The sequence below is a fragment of the Pelodiscus sinensis genome, chromosome 15 (genome assembly GCF_052426305.1).
Source record: "Pelodiscus sinensis isolate ZL-2025 chromosome 15, ASM5242630v1, whole genome shotgun sequence".
Classification (NCBI taxonomy): domain Eukaryota; kingdom Metazoa; phylum Chordata; order Testudines; family Trionychidae; genus Pelodiscus; species Pelodiscus sinensis.
This window is the reverse complement of record NC_143066.1, coordinates 17,777,200-17,799,076: the sequence shown is the minus strand read 5'-3', so window position 1 is coordinate 17,799,076 and position 21,877 is coordinate 17,777,200. Positions and strand designations below refer to the sequence as shown.

The following is a 21,877-nucleotide window of genomic DNA, read 5'->3' as shown; positions in this document are numbered from 1 at the left end:
GAGGCCTCTCCTACACTTTCAGAAGGAGCTGTAGGATAATGTGTGTTGGTTTTCCATCAGCTCAGAGGAGCTTGGGTCATGACTCTATGGCTATGTCTACACTACACTTCTTTTTTGGAAAAAGGTATGCAAATTGAGCTCTGCAATTTGCATACCTTTTTCCAATTGATTTTTCGAAAGAGGCTTTTCTGAAATTTGGCCCATCTACACTTGGCCAAATTTCAGAAAAACCTCCTCTTTCAGAAGAGCCCTTCTTCCTCATGAAATGAGGTTTACAGGGCTTCCGAAAGAGCACATCTGTTCTTCTGCAAAAAATGTTGGAAGAGCAGACGCGTTCCATGGACACAGCGGAGTTTTTCCAGGATACCTCCAGTATCCCAGAAAAATTCCGTAATGTAGACATAGCCTCTAAGTCAGAGTTCTCTTTTCCCATACTCCCAGACAGAGCCTTGCACAAGAGGATGCCTTCACAACTGAGAGAAATTTGCAGAAGATCTAGGAAGTTTAACTTATATTGCAGGAGATTGTAGGTAAAGTTATAACTTCCCCTTACTCCTCACCATGTTAAGTTTTGTGACAACACTAAAGAAGTCTCCTTTCCACTCACCCACCCTTAAAGGCAGTTCTTGGGGGGTGAGGGAGGAGTCTCCCTTTACTCTTGTAGAACAGTCTGAGGAGTTGCCTCTCCCTAGGTCAGAGACTGAAGCCAGTGCTGGATTAAGGCACAAGAACTGTTGGCCCAGGGCTCTATAAACTGGTGTCACAAGAGAAAAGCAGAATCTCAATTTTCCTTAAAAGCCCACCATAGATGCAAAGAAAAACTTGAAAATATGACCCAACATGCGTGGCTAAGCAAGCAAATAGGCTGAAACAATAGCTTCAAGGGGTGTGAACGGCTTCTTAACTCTGCAACTTGCTGCCAACGTGAGGCGGAGAGGTGGGCACCGGGGGCATACTTAGGAGGGCTCCGGCTTGCAAGTAATTCCTCCCTTGGTATGAATAGCTTCATTCACTCTCTTCCCCTCTCACAGAGACGCTGTGAGGAGTCTCCTACCCGTAAATTATTCCAAACCCCAAGGCCAGGGTTTCATCGTTAAAACAGTTGTGCCCTTGGGACCTGTCTCCTGAACCTCGGGGGTGGCCTCGCTGCAAGGAGACTGGACGGATCTCAGCTCCCGAGGGTGGCTTGGGGCAGTGAGTCACTTGCCTCCTTTCTCCTTTAGGGACGGCTCCTCGCCCTCGGCTCGTTCAGGCTCACAGCTGGGGGCTTTGCAGAGCTACCGCCGCCTCCGACGGCCCCGGCTAAAGCAGGCGGGGGAGAGTGAGACCCTTGGGCACCTTGAGTGCGTCCCACGGGGCGGGGGAGCTGGGCTGCTGCCCTGCGGCTCTTGTAGCCTGCAGGCGGCGCTAGCACTCGGAGCCTTCGCCTGGCGTTGGGTTGAGGGCAGCGGCTTCGCTGCAGCTAATGCGCATGCTCCGCTCTCCCTAGTCCGCCCAGCCCGCCATGGCGGCGCCGCTGGAGCACGAGAACCAGGTTTTCCTGGATCTCTTCCACCAGGACGGGCTGGTGATCTGCGCCCGCGGCCTGGGCATCGACCGCATCCTGCTGCGCTTCCTGCGCCTCTACTGCGAGCCGGCCAGCCTGGTGCTAGTGCTCAACACCAGCCCCGCCGAGGAGGTGAGGGCCGCCGGGCGGGGGCTGCTGCCCGGGGCGAGTCGCTGCCTGGGGGCGGGGGAGACTGCGCCGACCTGCCCCCACCTCCCTCTCCCGGGGGCGGGGAACGAGGTCAGTCCCCCTCCCGGGGAGCGATTGAAACCCTTCCCCCACACACCCGCCTCCTGCCCACCCCGCCCCGCGTGTCCCCCTCTGCGCAGCGCCTTCGCCTTCCTCGGGCCTGTCAGGGGGCGGCCCGTTTCCAGACCTGGCATATCGACCAGCGTGGCGCTGGAACTGGTTGTGGTGGGGAGGGGGAGTTGGCTTGAGGAGCCGGCAGTGAACCGACGCCTCAGGTGCGTGGTGGGAGAGAGACTGTGCCGCTGGAGTTGACTGAAACAAAATACAGAGCTATGGAGCACTTTAAAGACTAACAAGATGGTTTATTAGGTGATGAGCGTTCGTGGGCCAGACCCACTTCCTCAGATCAATATGTGGAAGAAAATCGGCACAACCATATATACCAAAGTGATACAATCAAAAAAAATGATTTGTCAATTTCACATGCGTTCATTTTTTTGATTGTATCACTTTGGTATATATAGTTGTGCCGATTTTCTTCCACATATTGATCTGAGGAAGTGGGTCTGGCCCACGAATGCTCATCACCTAATAAACTATCTTGTTAGTCTTTAAAGTGCTACATAGTCTGGTCTAGCTGAAAGAAAAGACAGAACTAACAGGGCTGCATCTCTATCGCTGGAGTTGACAGTTCTTGTAGGTTTTGGTTGGGATGTTAAATATCCGTTAATTGACTAGGTGTGTAACCTCCTGTATGCTTATCGGTTAGTCAGCTATTCTATAGTCCCTGGGGCAGAGCTGGCAGCCTCACTCCCAAGGAGCCCCCTGCCAGAGGCAGCAGCACAAGGTGCCAAGTGGAAACTGGTCTGCAAGGAGAGACAGTTTGAAAACCACCTCCCTTTGTGGACCAGCTGCCTGTCACCCTGTGCTGCTGCCTCTGATAAAGAGGCAGCAGCACAGGGTGGCAGCAGCCCGTTTAAGGGGGAGTCTGAGCTCCTGGATCTGACGTGAGCCGGAACTGAGCTAGGCTGCCTGCCCACCGAGCTCCTAATACACTTTAAATAAAGAGCCACAGCAGGGATAGGTTGCTGGCCAGCCTGCTAAAAAATTTACTGGCGGGGGTATGGGGAGAGAGGGAAATGCGTGTAGTCTATAGTATTAACCTAAAGCTTTTGCTTATCTATTACTCAACTACACTATTTCATACCTATTTTGGTCCATGGTTATTGAAGTCTGTGTTTCACTGGTAGAGACATATGTTGAACGGAATTGGGCAAATACTATGCCCAAGTACTAGGGAACAATCAAATAAAAACTTTGTTTTTCCGTTAGCTACCTGACTTACTAACTATCTGTAAACATTTGTAAAAAAGTCTCAGAAGGGTAGCCATTTTACTCTGTAACTTTAAAGAAACAATAAGTAGTCCTGTAGCACCTTAGAGACTAACAAATATATAGTATCATGAGCTCTTGTGGGCAAAACCTAGTTCCTTGGATGAGTAGAGTGGCAGTTTGCAAGAGTAGAAATGTTCTAAAGCCAGGTAATTGCATTCTACCCATGGAGATTTCCCCTTCAGTTTTAGTTGAATAAATATTCTTCTTATCCTTTTATGTTGTGTAACGATGCTGCTTGCTATTAATTAGTTACTACATTTCACCACACAGTTTGATATCAGTATAGAATAAAGTGACTCTTGTTTGTCCAGTAGTCTGTAGATTTTGTCTTAAGATTTCCAAAGTCATCCACACCTCCATTCAAAAAATTTAGAGATCCACAAATCAAAAAAGATTGAAAACCATTGATTCAGGCTGTGTCTCCACTACATACCTTATGAGCAGAACAGCTATGCCACTATAAGGTTTCCCATATAGCTGCATTTTGCTTTCTTGCTAACAAAATTATACTACCCCAATTAGCTGTATTATCTGTGCCATCAAGAGAACCTGTCCTGCTGATAGTGCTGTCCACACCAGCACTTTTGCGGGTGAAACTTAAGTTGATCAAGAGTGTGGTTTTTTTCACACCCCTGACCAACGAAAGTGGTGGTGCAGATAAAGTCTCAGTCTGTGTATCTCTTTTTTAAGACCTGTGAGATCCTTCAGAATGAGGAGTCCCATACAAATGTAGTATCATAATATATAACCACAAAGTAATGTGATTGTGACCTTATTTATATAGGGCTTTTCATCGTGAAGATCCTAAAACTCTTTTGTTAACAAGAGATAGGTAGACTGCACAAGCAGGTCACTTTATTCTCTGCTCAAATGCAGCTGTGTAGTGAAATGCATTCTTTGTATTGTGATAGTAGAACCACTCATAGATAAGGACCCCATTGTGATAATCACTGTATAAACAGAACAGAAAGACAGTCCTTCTAATTATCTAAGTTATTTTTAAAATTAAGACAGGCTGTTCAGTCACTTGGAAGTTTTCAAAATGTTACCCATAATACATGACCGGAAAAATATTTATTGCATGTACTCATGACTCATGACTGGTATGTAGATTTTTTTTTTTTATGGCAGCTCCCAAAAAATCAACAATAAATAAATATCTGGGGTTTTGCATCTTATTAAAAGCACTTACTCTTGTGAAATATTGTGTTTTGTTTTAGGAGTATTTTATTGATCAACTGAGGTCAGATGGAGTTGTTCATCTTCCTCGACGTGTTACTAATGAAATTACAAACAACTGTAGATATGAAGTTTACACACAAGGTGGAGTCCTCTTTGCAACAAGTAGAATTCTTGTGGTGGATTTCCTGACTGATAGAATTCCTTCAAATCTTATTACCGGTAAGAGTTTAGTGAAGGCAAGTTAAGAGTTTTCTATTTATTCTTCTTTTGTTTTACCTCTACACACAGTTTTGCAACCTTTTTGTATAGGTAGTCCAGTGTAAAGACTGAAGAATTAGGCCTTGAGAAAGTTGCAGTAACACAGAAGAAATGTATAGCTGTTGTCGTGTTTCATTTACTGGCTTTTTTTGCTAAAAGCTTTCTTTTAATTTTAAGCTACAAAGTTTGAAATTTTAAGCATTATTATTAAAATCTTGGTAATCCATGCTCATGTCTTTTCAAAGTAAACACTTTGGAAAAAAATGTATAACTATTAAAATATTCCATTGCTGTAAGAAATATAACAATTCAGAGTAAGAATGTAAAATACTGGTTAAAAAGTTAATCTGTTCCCAGGAGGGCCCACTGTGCCATAGCCTACTCAGGCCTGCTGTGGCACAGTGCAATAGGCCTGGCCAGGCTGGAGCAACGTCTGCCTGTGCTGGGCGTGGGGCTACTCGAGCCTGGCTGAGATGCTGGTTAGTGAACAGGTTACATGTTAGCACCCCTAATTCAGACTGACTGCATTTCCTTATTTAGAGAATGAATTAAATGTGGAGAACTATTTTCCATTAAGCTCTTTGGAAATTGTAAATTTTATTTTTGATAGGTTAATCAAACGTACATGCCATTCTTTTATGCAATAATAAGTTATTCAAGATCACAATCCTAACTCATTACATATTCTTACTATATACTGCTTTTTATAAGAAGGCTTTTTTTGTCCTGAAACATCTTGGATGATAGAAGAATATTCTGTGCAGTAAATTAATGCTAATGGTATGAAATGTCAGTGTTAAAGGTGATTTTAAAAGTTTGTGGCTTTTTATACTGCTTTATATAATTTAAACTTGAGAGTTGGGGGGGGTTCTGCTGTTTTTATTACTATTCGAATTTCAGATGTTGTCTGTCCTAGAAGACAGCGATTCAAGAACTAGTTAAATAATTACAAGACTCCTACAATTGGAAGGGGAAAGAATTTTTAGCTAGACATAAAAATTCTAGATTATGTTAGTGCATAACTGTTTAATGATCACTTTGGAGAAAGTGATTCTTTTATACAGATTCAATATTCCATTCATTCAGTAAACTAGGGAGAGCTCCTACTATGTGAAGTCCTACCACAAAACCAGGATAGATGAGTCCCGACATATTTTATGTTTCTAGTTTGAAGAATAAGAACCTCCTAACTTCTGTCTTTTTAGGCCTTCTGTAGAGGGGGGGAAAAAACCCAAAAGCACACCAATTTAATCCTTTGCTGATCATTTATGACCCAGTATTTTTTTATGCTGTTCACTCCCTTGACCATAGCTTTTTTTTTTCTTGCTATACACATCTGTGGAATATTAGAAATGGTATTTGGTATAAGGGAAAAGTTGGAATAATTCTAGAGAAAAAAGTATGTGAAGTTCATTTTTTGATATATCTAATATCTCTAGACATGTAAACAATGTAAATGTTTCTCTTATGGAAAAAATTGTATATTTTACAATCTAAGTATAGATTATAAATTTAGGAGGCCTTATAATCTATGCTTAGATTGAGATCTAGTCTGAACTCCTGCATAATACAGGCCAGAGGACTTAACCTGAATTAATTCCTGTTTCAACTCCCATAGCTATGGCTGAACTAGAGCAAATCTTTTAGAGAAAACATGCAATTGTTTATCCCAACACCCCAAAGTCTCAAGTGGGAATCCTGTGGCAGCATTTCTAGTAGGTTCCTATGGGTCCTTAGTCCTGTGCTATTCAGTGTCTTTATCAATCAACTGGAAGAAAATATAAAATCATTACTAATAAAGTTTGATTGGAAGCTTAAACCAGTCAAACTCACACTAGAAAGAAGATGCAGTAGTTTTAAATGGGAGAGTGATTAATGGATGTTGTGGAATCTGTGGAGCTTTAAGTCCTTTAACCAAGAGCTAGATGTTCTAAAAGTTATATTATAGCTTATCTGGCTTTATCTTCACTAGGAAAAGAGACTTTTTACAGTGAAATCTTTGTTATCCAGCACTCTGTTAACCGGCATTGCCCCCAGCCACAATACTGTCACATCTTCAGGCACACAGGCTTGGTTTACCATGATTGGCTTAACAATTTTTTTTATTTAAGAAGTACTAATCATCTTTAACTCAAAATAGAAATGTGAGACCAACTGCCTTACACTACAAAACTACCAATATTAAAAACTTGAGTTTTACTGTTATTGTCCATTGGTTTTTCCTAGGTTGATGGGACCCTCAGATAACCAGCATTTTAATAACCCTTGTTAAATATACCATTTTTGGTAGCGTAGACATTGCCTTGGTGAAATTCTATGCCCTGTATTTTGCAGAAAATCAGACTAGAGTCATAGTGGGTCCTTCTTACATTCAAATCCATATAGCTTTGAAAATCATAGAAAAAATGCTCAAGAAATATCTCCAGAAGTCCTTTGATTAGAGAAACTTGAATAAAATGTCACGAGGTATTTCAATTCTATAACAACATTTTATAGATAAATTTGACCTTTTAAAATGCCTTAGTCTGATAATTCTGTGATAACTTCTAACTTACCAGCATTTTAAATTTATGCTTAAGTTAACATCCAAAATTTTCTCATGTAACTCTTAGGAATCCAAGTTAAGCTCTACTGTTTTCCGTTTTTGTCTCCTTTCCACTTCCGTATTAGTGTATTTTGTATAAAGATGCCTCATGAAGAAAGCTGTAGTATTCAGGGGGAGGGGATATTTTGGGGAGTTTAAGAATTGTTTAGACTGGTCCTACCTACATGATTGCAGCATATGATAGAAGAATTTTTCTTGCTGTCTAATTGGCAAAACATGAAAATACTAAAACATTCTTGTGGAAAAAATACACACAGTATTTTAACTTCATTTGCATAACTTGAAAACCTCTTATTTTTCCAGGCATTTTGGTATACAAAGCACACAGAATCATTGAGTCTTGTCAGGAAGCATTTATCTTGCGACTCTATCGCCAGAAAAACAAGGAAGGGTTTATCAAAGCTTTTTCAGACAATGCCATTGCATTTAATACTGGCTTTTGTCATGTGGAAAGAGTGATGAGAAATCTCTTTGTATGGAAACTTTATCTATGGCCAAGGTAAGGGGTCTTGATACTTTGCAGTGTGTTTTATTAACTGTCTTATTTTTTTTGGATTGTACTAGTTTTTCATAGGTTTATGTTTTCAACATGCAGCTCTAAATCGAAAGCTAAGATCTTCTTTTAAATGTTTATATAACATCTGACTTTGAAGCACACAGTTTGACTTGCATTAGGTCTCATAATGCAAAGCCCAAAATAGAATCCGAACCTCTTATCTAGTTCCAGGTGAGACAATGAACACTGAAAATGCAGAAAATATTTTTTTCCATTGGTCAGGAAAGTCATCTGTTGTACTCCACTTTACTGTTTCTTCATTTAGCCCTCCCTTGTCAAGTAGTCCACTCATCTTTTCCTTCTTTGTTCTATCACATGCCACTTTCAGCAGTATCTTGAAAAGCTTTTGTTTTAGTTGTAGAGAAGAGCAGAAATGGGCTTAATTGCGGCACAAAAAGGTGAGCAATGGCCATGTAAAATGTTTCTCTCTCCTAAATCATTGAATCCGTTCTGAAAACTGGAGCCCCAATGGATCAGAAAAATGTGTTCTTAAGTTTGGGGCAGGGTGGGGTGCACACAATTTGAGCAGCTGCTCCTCATGCCATACTCCATTATAAACATTAATTCTCTTGAATGTACAGGGACACAGAATAGCCAAAAGGAGTAATATAAGGGGGTCCTGTTACTTATATGGAGGGCTGGGGTTCTGCAGGATTGGTTGGTGGATTTTTGGGCTATACAGGATTTAGATATAATTTTCTTCTACCTGCTCCAGGGGATTTTTCCTTTCCACTGGATTGCAGGATTTCACCCATCCATAGTTATTCTGTGGAATACAGTATAACTCCACTTAACTGGCTCTCCATATTTACAGAAGAGCCAGGACTCCATGGCCAGAAATGCATGATCTTTTTTTGTAGCCAATAGATGGTGCTGCAGAATTGTATTTTCCCATTCTCCAGTTTATATGGAGTTTTGATTAGACCTGATAACTGGGCTTCTAGTGTATAATCCAGTAATTCTCCATTTCCTTATGTGTTATGAGCTTTGTTGCCCTACTGATACTTGACAATAGGGATTAATACGTTTGTGATCAAAGCATAGCTTCTCTTGACTGATTGTATACATTGGCAACTACCCTTGCTTCTCTAGAACACAGGATATTTTTCAGTTAGCTTGGTGATTTAATTTGCGCTGATTCCAAACCTTATCTTATGTGAATTTACTAGAAGACATATCTGGCATTGCCTGGGTCTGGGTTGGGGCGGGGGGGGGGGGGGGTGATGAAAGTCCTGGCTCCTGGCTTTTTCCTAGGCCATCCTGGAGCAGAAGGGTGGAGGGGTGCACATCCTGGCCACTGGTTTTGCCCTGATGCCACCTCTGGAGTGGTGGGCACAGAGAACAGCCCACAGTGCTCCCTGTGGGGCTGCACAGCAACTGGTAGCTGCTCCTCAGGGCAAGCCATGGTGTATGCTACTGCTAACCAGTGGCTTTCAGCTGGGGCACTTGCTGTCTCCTGTGGTCATTCACAGTTTAACTCTCTCCTTACCAGACCCCTCCATTTCCATTTTGAGAGAAACAATTGAGTTCCAGGCACATCCCATTGTCCTGGAACAATCAAACCTTGACCTTGCTTTATGTTAGGGTAAGAGGAAGCTGCATACCAAATTTGGTGTTCATAGTTCTTATAGTTTAGAAGGAGTTCACGAACAAACACTCGGACATATGCACATTTCTAAAATATATAGATAGATTAAATAATTGTGGCACTAAACCTGTAAGGGTTCTGTACTGCGCATATAAATTATACGCTATTTTCTCCCTAGGTTTCATATAGCAGTGAATTCATTTTTAGAGAAACACAAACCTGAAGTGGTGGAAATACATGTATCCATGACCCCTGCTATGCTCACCATCCAGACCTCTATACTGGATATCCTCAATGTGTGTCTGAGGGAACTCAAACGCTATAACCCAGCTCTTGAAGTAGAAGATTTATCATTAGAAAATGCTATTGGAAAACCGTTTGACAAGGTAAATTTTGGTTGCTATGATGTAACTGTAAAGAATGCATGCCATTTTACTAGTAAGCGTTCTCTACAATAATGTACCGTTATAATTCTGAAAAAAAATTAGAAGCAATTTAAAACCTCACCTTTCAGTATATCCATTGCAAATTAAGAACTGTAGTAATCTGTAGTGTTGATTGTGTGTTGTTGCCATTGTAATGTTAGATTTTTGGGTCAGGGACCATCTTTTTGGTCTGTTTGTTTAGTACCTTGAGGTCTTTCTCCTTAACAAGAGCTAATATAATGCTAATAGGCAATTTTAACATATTAAAGGCTAAATTATTTCCATGTAGCTAAACTATTTAATCTTTATTATGTTTAAAGACTTATTTTTGTAGTTAGCTATATCAGATGGGAAACTAAAGTTTATAGTTACCATCTGTTACTGCGTACTAATGAATGTTGTGTTGTAGCTGTGTTGGTCCCAGAATATTAGTGAGACAAGGTGGAAGAAGATCCCAAAGCTTGTCTCTTGAACCAGCAGAATTTGGTTCAGTAAAATATTTTGCTTTACTCACTCTAGCATTATAGAATTTTAAGATGTCTGTACAGTTTCTGCTCAGAATATGCCCATAATAGTAAGCAAGAGACAGTTAGGGATGTTAGCCTATAGTTGTTTAAATGATTAACAAATAAGCCTGGGTTTATTTTATAATCCAAACGACTTCATGCACATGCACACTCTCTTGCTGCCTCTGTATCAGAGGCAGCAAGAGGTGGGGGGGAGGCAAGAACCAGCTTTTAAGTCAGCTTCTGGCACGCGCTTGTTCCCATGGAGCTGCCTACTCTGGCTGCTTTACACTGAGGCAGCAGCACGGGGAGTAGGCAGAAGCCAGTGCTGGGGAGAGCTAGCTTAAATTGGTTCCCCTCGCAGACCGGCTCCACCTGTCACCCCGCACTGTTGTCTCTTATACAGAGGCAGCAGTGCAGGGTGTCAGGAGGTTCCAAGAGTGGGGCTAGGAGCCAGGAGTGCGCTATCTGCCAGCCCTGCCATAGGGAGTATTTTTGTAACTGGAACTGATTAATTTTGTGCAGCTACACGGTTACTTAAACATTATCTAATAAAGTATACCGTACTTTCGTGACAACATGTGCATATTCTTATGAGTAGGATCTCTTGCTATGCAAAGAAAGCAACGTATACCCTGGTGTATTTGTTTTGTGTCCATTTACTGTATGTTATTAACCAAATTTTATATTGTCATTGGTAGTAAATTTGCAGCTTGGTTGGTGTACTTTTTCAGAGTCCAGCCACATACTTGATCATTTACTTTGTGACAATTTACTTAAATTCATTATCTCTGCTTTTTATGTTAACATGAGGCTTTCTGGCTTCTGGTAGAGAAGGTTTTTGTTTTACGAAAATACTGAAATCACCCATCTCTAGGTTGCTCAACTGTTCTGAAAATGTGATGGTATTATAGTGCTTTCTTCTTTGACCAATAGTGTACTGAATATTAAGCTATAGGCCAGCTCAAGTGAAATTACATAAGTATGCATGTATGTATGTTTGTGTCTCTCCCTTTCCCAGCAGCTATGGTTTATTTGGAGAAAATCTACACTAAATACAATAGGGAATGTTATATTGGGTAATTGAATAGTGTACTGAATTGAATAGTTGAGTAACTATATGAATTCTTATCAGTTACTTGACTATTCTATAATTTCCGGGGGTGGGCTGGCAGCCAGTGTGCTTCCGGCCTCTCTCCCGGGAAGCTCCCTGCCACCCTGCACTGCTACCTCTGATACGAAGGCAGCAGTGCGGGATGGCGGCAGCCCCTGTTTGCGGGGGGTCCAAGCTCATAAGAACAGCCACACTGGGTCAGACAAAAGGTCCGTCCAGCCCAGTATCTTGGCTGCCAACAGCGGCCAATGCCAGCTGCCCCAGAGGGACTGAGCACAACTGATAGTTATCACATGATTCCTGTCTTGTCGTTCAGTTCCAGACAAACAGAAGCTAAGGACACCGTTCCTACTCATCCTGGCTAATAGCCAGGGCTCAACAAATCCATGTATCTACTTGCCTGTGGCAAGTAGATTTCAGCCGGTGGCCCCGTTCATCAGCGGTGCGTGCAGGCGCAGTGCTGGTCTGGCGCATGCACGGTTCGGGACTAGCGAGTGGATTTCTCCACGGTTTGTCGAGCCTTGCTAATAGCCATTGATGGACCTAACCTCCATGAATCTATCTAGCTCTTTTTTGAGCCCTATTAAAGACCTAGTCCCACAGGTTGACTGTGTACTGAGTGAAGAAAAACTTCTGTTTGTTTGTTTTAAACCTGCTACATATTAATTTCATTTTGTGACTTCCTAGGTCTTATATTATGGGAACAAGTTAAATAACTTTTTCCTTATTCACTTTTTCTACACCAGTTGGGATTTGATAGACCTCTATCATGTCCCCCCTTAATCTCCTCTTTTTCTAAACTTAAAAGACTAGGTCTTTTTAATATCTCTTCATATGAGACCCTTCCCAAGCCCCTAATATTTTTTTGTTGCCCTTTTCTGAACCTTTTTCAATGCCAGTATGTCTTTTGAGATGAGGCGACCACACCTGTACACTGTATTCACGATGTGGGCATACCAAGGGTTTATATAGAGGCATTAAGATATTCTCTGTCTTATTCTCTATCCTTTTTTTTTTTTTTTTAATGATTCCTAACATTCTCTGCTTTTTTTGACTGCTGCTTCACATTGAGTGGATGTTTTCAGTTCTCTCCGTGATGACTCCAAGATCTTTCTCTTGAGTAGTTGTAGCTAAATTTGTTCCCATCATATTGTATGTATAGTTGGGGTTATTTTTTCCAATATGCATTACTTTACATTTATCAACATTAAATTTCATGTGCCATTTTGTTGTCCACTTAGTTTGGCGAGAGCCTCTTGAAGCTCTTCGCAGTCAGCATTGGTCTTAACTATCTTGAGCAGTTTAGTATCTTCTGCAAATTTTGCCAGCTCAGGCTATGTCTAGACTACAGGCTTCTTTTGGAAGAAGCTTTTCCGGAAGAGATCTTCTGAAAAAACTTCTCCCAAAAGAAAGCATCTACACAGCCAAAGTGCATCAAAAAAGCGATCTGCTTTTTCAAAAGATAGCATCCACACTGAATAGACACTGTCTTGCATTTCAGCTGTGATTACTATAGACAAAGTGGCCACCAGGGCACCTGTGCTTTTTCCTCTTTTGTCATCTTTTGAAAGAACTCCCTCTTCCCCATCCACACACAACTTTTTCCAGAAGAGCTCTTTCTGAAAAAGGCTTCTTCCTCGTAGAAAGAGTTTTACCAATGTCGGAAAAACCCCCTCTGTTCTTTTGATTTTTCTTTTGAAAGAACACGATTGCTGCGTGGATGTAATTCAAGTTTTTTCTCTGTAGCGTAGACATAGCCTTACTGTTTACCCCCTTCTCCAGATCATTTATAAATAAGTTGAATAGTATTGGTCCCAGGACAGACCATTGGGGGGGGGACCCCACTAGTTACCTCTCTCCACTCTGAAAACGTATAATTTATTCCTACCCTTTGTTTCCTGTCCTTTAACCAGTTATCAGTCCATGAAAGGATCTTCCCTCTTATCCCATGACAATAAGAGGCTGCTGCGGGAGAGGGAAAAAGGCAAATAGAGTGCCCTTCTTGAAAAAGAGAAATAAGGACAACCTGGGTAATTACTGACCAGTTAGCTTCTGTACCAGGAAAGGTAATGGAGCAAGTAATTAAGCAATCACTTTGGAACCATCCAGAAGATAATAAGGACATAAGTAACAGCGTGGATGTGTCAAGAGCAAATCATGTCAAACACACCTGATAGCTTTGTCCAATAGGGTAACAATTCTTGTGGATGAAGGAGAAGTGGTAGATCTGGTATATCTAAACCAGACGGGCAACGTGTGTGCCATATTCAGTCCACTGGGGCTCCACCTATGGCCCACAGACCCCCCTGGCTGCCTTCCTTGTGCCCTGGAACATCAGAGCCCCGCACTTCCTACACCTCTCCCTTCCTTCATAGCGCTTTTGGAGGAGCTGCTAATTGCCTGATTTGCTCTCCATCCCCACTCCTCCCCCTTCCTCCCAGAGCTGGAACTAGGGATGTTAAATTTAGATTAATTGGCTAATCGAATAGTTGATGCAATTTGCATTGAATATTCAATTAGTTGATAAGGACGTTTCCATCTTTGAAGTGTAGCAGGCAAAAGTACACTTCAAAGGCGAAAGCGCTGGGGAGCACGGGGCCAGACTCAAGCAGTCTCCCGCTGGCCCTGTGCTCCCTGTGGCATTTCAAAGCCTTTCAAATCTGGGGCTGACCCCAGACTCCATGTGGCTCTGCCTCTTTCAAGCATCCCTTCCTCTTTGCCTCTCCTCCCCTCCCCTTGCTGCCTCTTTCTGATAGCAAGTGTGGGGGGGAAGCGACTAGTCGATTAGTGCATCGACTATCCAATAGGCATTTGCTTATCGGGTAGTTGAGTAGTCATTCACATCCCTAGTTGGAACACCACAAATCAACTGTTCGCTGCGTTCCAGCTCTGCAAGGGCGGGGGAGGAGCAGAGATGGGGTGTGAATCTGACAATTTGTGCACTCGAACTGCTGGGAGAGGGAGAAGGAGGAGGAGCAGGTGAGTGCAGGGCTCTGGTGTCCCAGTCTGCGAGAGTCACGTGGGGAAGAGGAGACAGACAGGAGGATGGGGGGGTGGCAGCAAAGGTGGAACCCCAGCAGTCTGCTGCAGCCCACTGAGGTGAAGGAGGGCCACTCATGCTACCCACCCACTATTCGTGGTGCCCATCCATGATCTAAGCTTGAGTAAACTATGGAAATACAACCTAGATCAGGGCTGGGCAAGAGCTTGTCAGAGGGCTGTCACCTCACTTTCTTCTGGCCCATGCAGCTGCTCCCAGCCCCACTCCCTAAGGGTACGTCTAGACTACATGCCTCTGTCGCCAGAGGCATGTAGATTAGGCTACCAGACATAGGAAAATGAAGCAGCGATTTAAATAATTGCCGCTTCATTTAAATTTACATGGCTGCCGCGCTGAGCCGACAAACAGCTGATCAGCTGTTTGTCGGCTCAGCGCAATAGTCTGGACGCGCGGGTGTCGACATCAAAGGTATTTGTCGACCACCCAGGTATACCTCATCCCAGGAGGCATACCTGGGTGGTCGACAAATGCGCGGGTGTCGACATCAAAGGTATTTGTTGACCACCCAGGTATGCCTCCTGGGATGAGGTATACCTGGGTGGTCGACAAATACCTTTGATGTCGACACCCGCGCGTCCAGACTATCGCGCTGAGCCGACAAACAGCTGATCAGCTGTTTGTCGGCTCAGTGCGGCAGCCGTGTAAATTTAAATGAAGCGGCGATTATTTAAATCGCTGCTTCATTTTCCTATTTCTGGTAGCCTAATCTACATGCCTCTGGCGACAGAGGCATGTAGTCTAGACGTACCCTAACACATTGCCTGGCCGCAGCAGGGGTGATTGCCCATCCCTGACCTAGATAGAGCTGCTATGAAGTGGGTGCATAACTGGTTGTATAAGCATGCCCAGAGAGTAGTTATCAATGGTTCTCAACTATGCTGGAAGGGCATAACAAATGGGGTTCAGTTCTGTTCAATGTCATCAACAATGATTTAGGTAATGCATAGAGAGTGCACTTAAAGTGTGCGGATGATACCAAGCTGGTAGGGATTGCAAGAGCTTTGTAGGACAGGATTATAATCCCAGAATGTTCTAGACCAACTCGAAGAATGGACTGAAGTACATAGGATGAAATTCATTAAGGATAATTTCTAGGGATGTGTAAGTTTAACCCATGTAAACCGTTAATCGGTTAACGTTCATTGTTACATTCAGGCTCCAGGTATGTGCGAAGAGCCAGGTTAAATGTGGACAAACTGAAGAAAGTTCAGTTAAAGAGCAAGAAAAATAGAGGTCTAGAAAGCATGACCTATGACCAGGGCTCGCCGAACCTGGCTCTTCTGGGTTACAATCTACTCGCCATGCGCGAGTAGATTGTATTATTTGTCGAGCCCTGCCTATGAGGGAAGACTTGAAAGAACTGGGTTTGTTTAGTGTAGAAAAGAGAAGACCAAGAGGAGGCATAAGGTTTTTAAGTATCTAAAAGATTGTTACAAGGAGGAGGGAGAAAAATTCTCCTTAACATCTGACAACAGGAGAAGCAGCAATGGGCTTAAATTGCAGCAAGGGAAGGTTAAGTTGGGCATTCAGAAGAACTTCCTAACTGTCAGGATGGCTAAATACTGGAATATTGCCGAGAAAGTTTGTGGAATCTCCTTTATTGGAGATTTTAAGAGCAGGTTAGACGAACACCTGTCAGGGATGGTCTAGATTTCTAGAAGATAGTGCATGGTTCTGCTATGAGTGCAGGGGATTGGAATTGATGACCTCTCAAGGTCTCTTCCAGTTCTGTGATTCTATAATCTCTGTGAAAATCAATGGAAACATTCAGTGTGTATGTCCCCAGTGCCACTTGGATTTAAGCTGGCCAATCTTCTGTCATAATGACAAAAAAGTGAGCAGGTCAAATTTGAATGTGGCTGCTATCCCGAGTTCCGGGTAACAACACAGGTACTACTGCTGCAGAGTAGGAGGGATCCTGCATTTGGGGTCAGGTTTGGTCTTAGTTTTATGAGGCTGTACTGATGTATTCCTGTGTAAATTGTTGCAGTATGCGTTTGTTACACATAACTTTTCAATTTATTTTTCTAGACAATTCGTCACTATTTAGATCCTCTTTGGCACCAACTTGGAGCTAAGACCAAATCTTTGGTTCAGGATTTAAAGATATTATGTTCTTTGCTACAATATCTAACTCAGTATGACTGTGTCACTTTTCTTAACCTTGTGGAGTCATTGAGAGCAACTGAAAAAGCATTTGGTCAGAATTCAGGTATGCGGTGAACAACATTCTAGAAGTTAACACATGAGTGAAACCTTGATTTTAAAAAAAAAAATCAAAATTCCATACTAAAGTCTCCAATCAAGCTTATGTACTTAGCCATAAGGACGGAGGTTTTATTGACAGTTAATGCTTTCACCCTCCTACTTAACTGCTGTTACTTAATGTATGAAAAATCATCAGAAATTTGCATTTTTATATCTTGCAAAGACGGCAATTATATAATGAGCATACAGCACAGCTGTTTCAGATGGAAGATTTTGGGCTTTCTTCTTTTGAGGGGGTTGACGTGGGCATGGTTGCAAATTACTAATTAAGTGTTAATATTGTCTTTCTCCACCTTTAGGATGGCTATTTCTTGACTCTAGTACTTCAATGTTTGTAAATGCTCGAGCAAGAGTTTATCATATTCCAGATGACAAAATAAGTAAGAAAAGCAAAGTATCTGAAAAAATGGACATAAAAGAGGAAAAAGGTATCAGAGCATTTTGAATGCTGACCTCTTTGTGAACTGAAAACTCAAATTCAATTAATTTGTCTTTATTCTGACATATATTAGCTAAACGATCCCTTCAAAAAATCTTCTTCAGCCAAGTTACTCTGTCAGTAAATGTTAGATTTCCATCTGTAAAAGTGGGAGAGCTGTGCTTTTTCCACTTGTGTAAAGTATTTTGTGATATAAAGGAAAGCCTTCTGGGTACTGTTAGTAGTTTGTAAAGAGCTCTAGGGGCAAAGTATGCTCCAGTTACCTAGAGACGTGAATTTACTCCATGCTGTTGCTAATTATAAGTCAGAAGTTCTAGCCTAGTACACTGAAAAAGATAAGTTCATTACTTTCCTCAGAAGGAATACATGAATTCACTGATTCCTTAGTTAAGTTTACAAAACCATGCTGTATCTAATGTTTTGTATATTTGTACTACAATATATCCCAGATACCCGAACTGAGATAAGGACTCTAGTGCGAGGTGCTGTACTAATATACGGAGAGATCATCTTAGCAGTAGAGAGATTACAATAGACAAGGCAAAGAATGGGAGAGAAAGCAAAGGCACAGGGAGGTAAAGTGACTTGCACAGGTTTCACAGCAGGTCACGGGAGGAGGCCCCGTGGTACCGTTCTTGAGCCACAAAGATGTTTAGTTTATTAGTCTGAGGTTATTTTCATTTTAACTAAGTGTGTGTTTAGTCAGTTATAAAAGTGAACATCATTAAAGAGGTTTTATATGCATGTTTAACTTTGCTTCAAAATAGCATTCATCCATGTCTATAAATAGGTTTATATAACTGTTTTCTTCCTTCATCCCCCAGCATAACAAGTTGTAAATGGGGGTTATGGTTGAATTTGCCAAGATCCATTACATTATCCACACCTCTCTGTGACTATCCATTATTTTGAAGTTCATATGAGTATGTTGACTGTATGAAAGCTGCTATATTAAATTAATTCTAATTTGTTGTATTTCAGAACTGAAAAGGGAACTGGTTTTAGAAAACAATCCAAAGTGGGAAGCCTTAAGAGAAGTATTGAAAGAGATTGAAATGGAGAACAATAACAGTGAGGATCTTGGTGGGCCAGGTGAGAGAATATGAAAATCTGTAAATTATCAGAGTCTAGCTATGTTTTTTCATTGGGTTAATCTTTTTTTTTTTGAGAACAGAACTGATTATATTTCTGAAATATATTTTACCGATGTAATAGACGTATAATATTTGAGAGAATCTCTGTGAATGTGCCTTTGAACACATTAACACATTACAGCAGAAAATTTTAAAGTGCACTGGAAGAGGTGGGGCCTCAAGCAGAAGGGGTGGGACCAGGATACCCCCAGATTGGTCTGGGGGTAGAGGAGCACCTTTGCCCCCACCCCCAGATTCTCCCTAGGTGTCCATGCCCCCCTTGCGAGGGAGGAGACTTCCCGTGCTCCCCCGCCCCTAGGCCAGTCAGGGGGAGGAAACTTCATGTACTCCCCTCTCGCCCAGGCCCTGATTGGCCTGGGGGCGGGTGAGCAGCCAGGTCTCCACGGGCTGGATCTACTTGTTTGGCAGGCTGGATCCGGCTTGTGGACATCCTTTTGCCCACCCCTACATTAAAGTCTATAACAAACTTAATCAGTGTTGCAACCAACATTTTTTGTTGACTACTCCTTTATGATTGGCACCTGGGCATTCTGGCTCTGTACCACCATACTCTGATGCTATGGTTGCCACAATTTTATCTTTTCACTGTCCGTTTTCTTATTTTCATTTCCTTTCTGATGTCTCACTAGCCCTAGTGACTTCCTCCAGATGTTTCTTTTCCCCCCTCTTTGTTCTCCCTGATGGGAGCGCATTCTGCTCCTTTTCAGAGCCTCTTACAGGCCCTTAGCCACACAATACTTTAAGGAGCAACTCTATGCAGTGCCACTTGGAGGAGATTTAGAATGCATACTGGGACTCTACTGGTGGAATACCTACACGTTGGGAGCGTGCCTGCCTTAAAAAAATTCTCGGAAGCCAACCAAGCATAGATATCCATTGAGTTTTAATGGAACTTGTGATACTAAATCATGTAAAGTGCTTTTATAAATCCCACCCATAATATACCTAGATGAAGAGATTTCCTGGACAAGCAGACTCTTTGCTTAGCCATATCTAATAGTTTGTACATATAGTCAAATATCAAAGAAGGGATGCAATAGTTATGTAGGCTTTGCAAAGTTAATTGTATCTTGCTACAAACATATCTGTTTTTCAAAGAGCTAATAAAGTGGCTAATAAAGTACAGCTAATAAAGTGGCTCCCAACAAAGGTTCCTGAGGTGAAAACATTCCTCTACAATTTCTTGTTAAGTATGAGGTGGAGGATCTATGTGGAAAATAACTTCTTTCCCAGACAAAGCACTTAATTAACCTGAAATTAAGGATGAAAGACTAATTTCATCCCCCATATCCTTGAGAATAGCTTTCTCCACAAAAGAGAGAGAGAGAAGAGGCAGACATTACCCTTGACAATTAAAGTTAATCTTCCACTTTATCCTCAAAAAATCCAAACACAAACATACAGAGGATGCCAGTATTCAGTTAAGGTCACCCATACACCCTTATTCATTAGCCTGTAGTGGCTGTACATACTCCAGCCCTCTGACGAGGAAGACCCACAACATTTTTAAACACTACAAGATAGAATTCCCCTTTAGGAAATCCTCCAAACCCAACTCATTCGCACTCCGTAGGAGTGTAGCTGCTTTTCTAGATTTGGGAAGACACCATGATCTTGCAACAGGTTTAAAATCCGGTGTAATTGAGTCAGACCTCATTCCATCTTGTGAAACTTCGAATGGTGTCCCTAGCCTTTGTTTGTCAGAATCAAAGGCTGGAAATGGATGGCAGGAGAGGGGTCACTGGATGATTACTTGTTCTGTTCACTGCCTCTGGGGCATCTGGCATTGGCCACTGGAGGAGAGAGAATACTGGGCTAGATAGACCTTTGGTTTGATCCAGTATGACCGTTCTTATGTTCATTCTGAGTGTGTGGCATTTTACTTGACACCCCTCTACCCTCCAGTTGCTGGAAGTGCTGGATTGTGGGGAGGAAAGCGGGCATAGTTGCTTCTGACTAGCTCCTTTACTCTCTCATCTCTACTTTTCCCATAAACTATCAAATTCTATCAGGAGACAATAGGAGCACAAGTGCTCTTTTTTTCTCGCTTTCTCTGGTGCTCTTATGGCAGCATCAGCTGGCCCACTCTCAGCTGAGGTAGGAGTCCAACTGAACCAGCTTGAGGGGATGCTTCGGTCTGCAAAAAGAGTGAGCCATTCAGGGACTCCAAACGTCAATAGCACTGTGCACTTTTGTGTGTTCTGGGATTATGAATGCAGATGGAAAAAAACTGAAAATTAGAACAGGCTCAGTTAATGTGGTTTTGCTTTTTATTGCATTCCATAGTGCAATTATATGTTACAATATATGCTACATCTGTCTCATTTCAGTTAGTCACAAGAAAAACACTTCTGATTCTGACAGTTTAGGAGTAAAGAACAGTGAACTTTCATTGACTTTCTGTGCTTGGATTTTGTTCAGTTCAAAACAAAAAAATCATGCAACTTAGACTTGTCCCCAAAATTCCAGAGCAACTACTACTAAAAAGTGTGAAGACATTTGGCAAGCATACTCCTGAGATCATTTTAAAATAATTTATATCTTCGTCCAAGAAGATTTTTGAATTTGGATATAAAACAGTGGAGTGTAACAAATTATAAACATAATATTATTTCTTGATTGCAGGGCAAGTGCTTATTTGTGCCAGTGATGACCGAACTTGCGCACAGCTCAGAGAGTATATTACTGCTGGAGCAGAGGCTCTTTTAATGAGGCTTTATAACAAAACTTTTGGGAAGGATGAGAGAGCTGGCGAAGCATGGATCAAGGATAGAAAAGCTGTGAGGGCCAAAGGAAATGCCAGATTGGACAAAGAACCTCAAGCCAAAAAAGCCAAAGTTGAAGCCTCTTCAAAACAAAGAAAATTAATGAAGAAACAAGACTGGACTCTAACCCAAATGATGGGTAAAACAGAGGAGGAAAACATAGGAGAAGAGATGGAAGGCTACAAAGAATTAAGCAGCAGCCAAGAAATCAGTATTGACAAAACCAGACCTGATGATTTCCACCTAAACTTATCATCAGATGCTTATTATGGTATCTTCAAATCCCCCCTAACTATCATTCATCCTTTGCAGGGTTGTAGTGACCCTTATGCTCTCTCTCGGGTATTGCATGAAGTTGAACCAAGATATGTAGTGCTATATGATGCAGAACTAACTTTTGTGCGGCAGCTGGAAATCTACAAGGCAAGCAGGCCTGGGAAGCCCTTGAGGCAAGTTGATTTGGTAATAGCATAATTCAGTTGCACTAATTTTAGCTCTTTAAAAATCAAGACCAAAAACAAACTGAATTGTTGAGGTCTTTTGGAAGTTAACCCAGAAAATCAATTAATGGCTTTTAGTTTTTCTCTCTCTCCTTTTTTTTTTTTTTTTTTTTTAGTTTAAAATAAAAAATGTAGATTGTACTTGACCCTTCTTAAAGTATTTTTTGTAGTGGATTTCACCCCTGCTTTAACAATTTATCAATACACCAGTAATCAGTTACATATATTATAACCTGGTTTACACTTGAGCTAGTGCAATAATCTTGATTTGCATGACTGCTTGACTTCTTACATACAGTAAATCCTAGTCTAACCTTGAAAGTTAA

At 41.8% G+C, this 21,877-nt stretch overlaps 1 protein-coding gene across 1 annotated transcript in view; it reads left to right on the top strand.

Annotated features, from left to right (window-relative positions):
- The first annotated feature begins 1,441 nt into the window (after positions 1-1,441).
- ERCC4 (ERCC excision repair 4, endonuclease catalytic subunit) overlaps positions 1,442-21,877 on the top strand; it is a 34,654-nt gene continuing 14,218 nt past the window's right edge. Inside the window, exons 1-8 of the mRNA XM_075899346.2 lie at positions 1,442-1,678; positions 4,351-4,531; positions 7,479-7,674; positions 9,498-9,705; positions 16,457-16,637; positions 16,993-17,121; positions 18,114-18,224; positions 20,912-21,494. Coding sequence (XP_075755461.2) covers positions 1,505-1,678; positions 4,351-4,531; positions 7,479-7,674; positions 9,498-9,705; positions 16,457-16,637; positions 16,993-17,121; positions 18,114-18,224; positions 20,912-21,494 — 1,763 coding nt within the window. The 5' untranslated portion in view covers positions 1,442-1,504. The remainder of the gene's footprint in view (positions 1,679-4,350; positions 4,532-7,478; positions 7,675-9,497; positions 9,706-16,456; positions 16,638-16,992; positions 17,122-18,113; positions 18,225-20,911; positions 21,495-21,877) is intronic.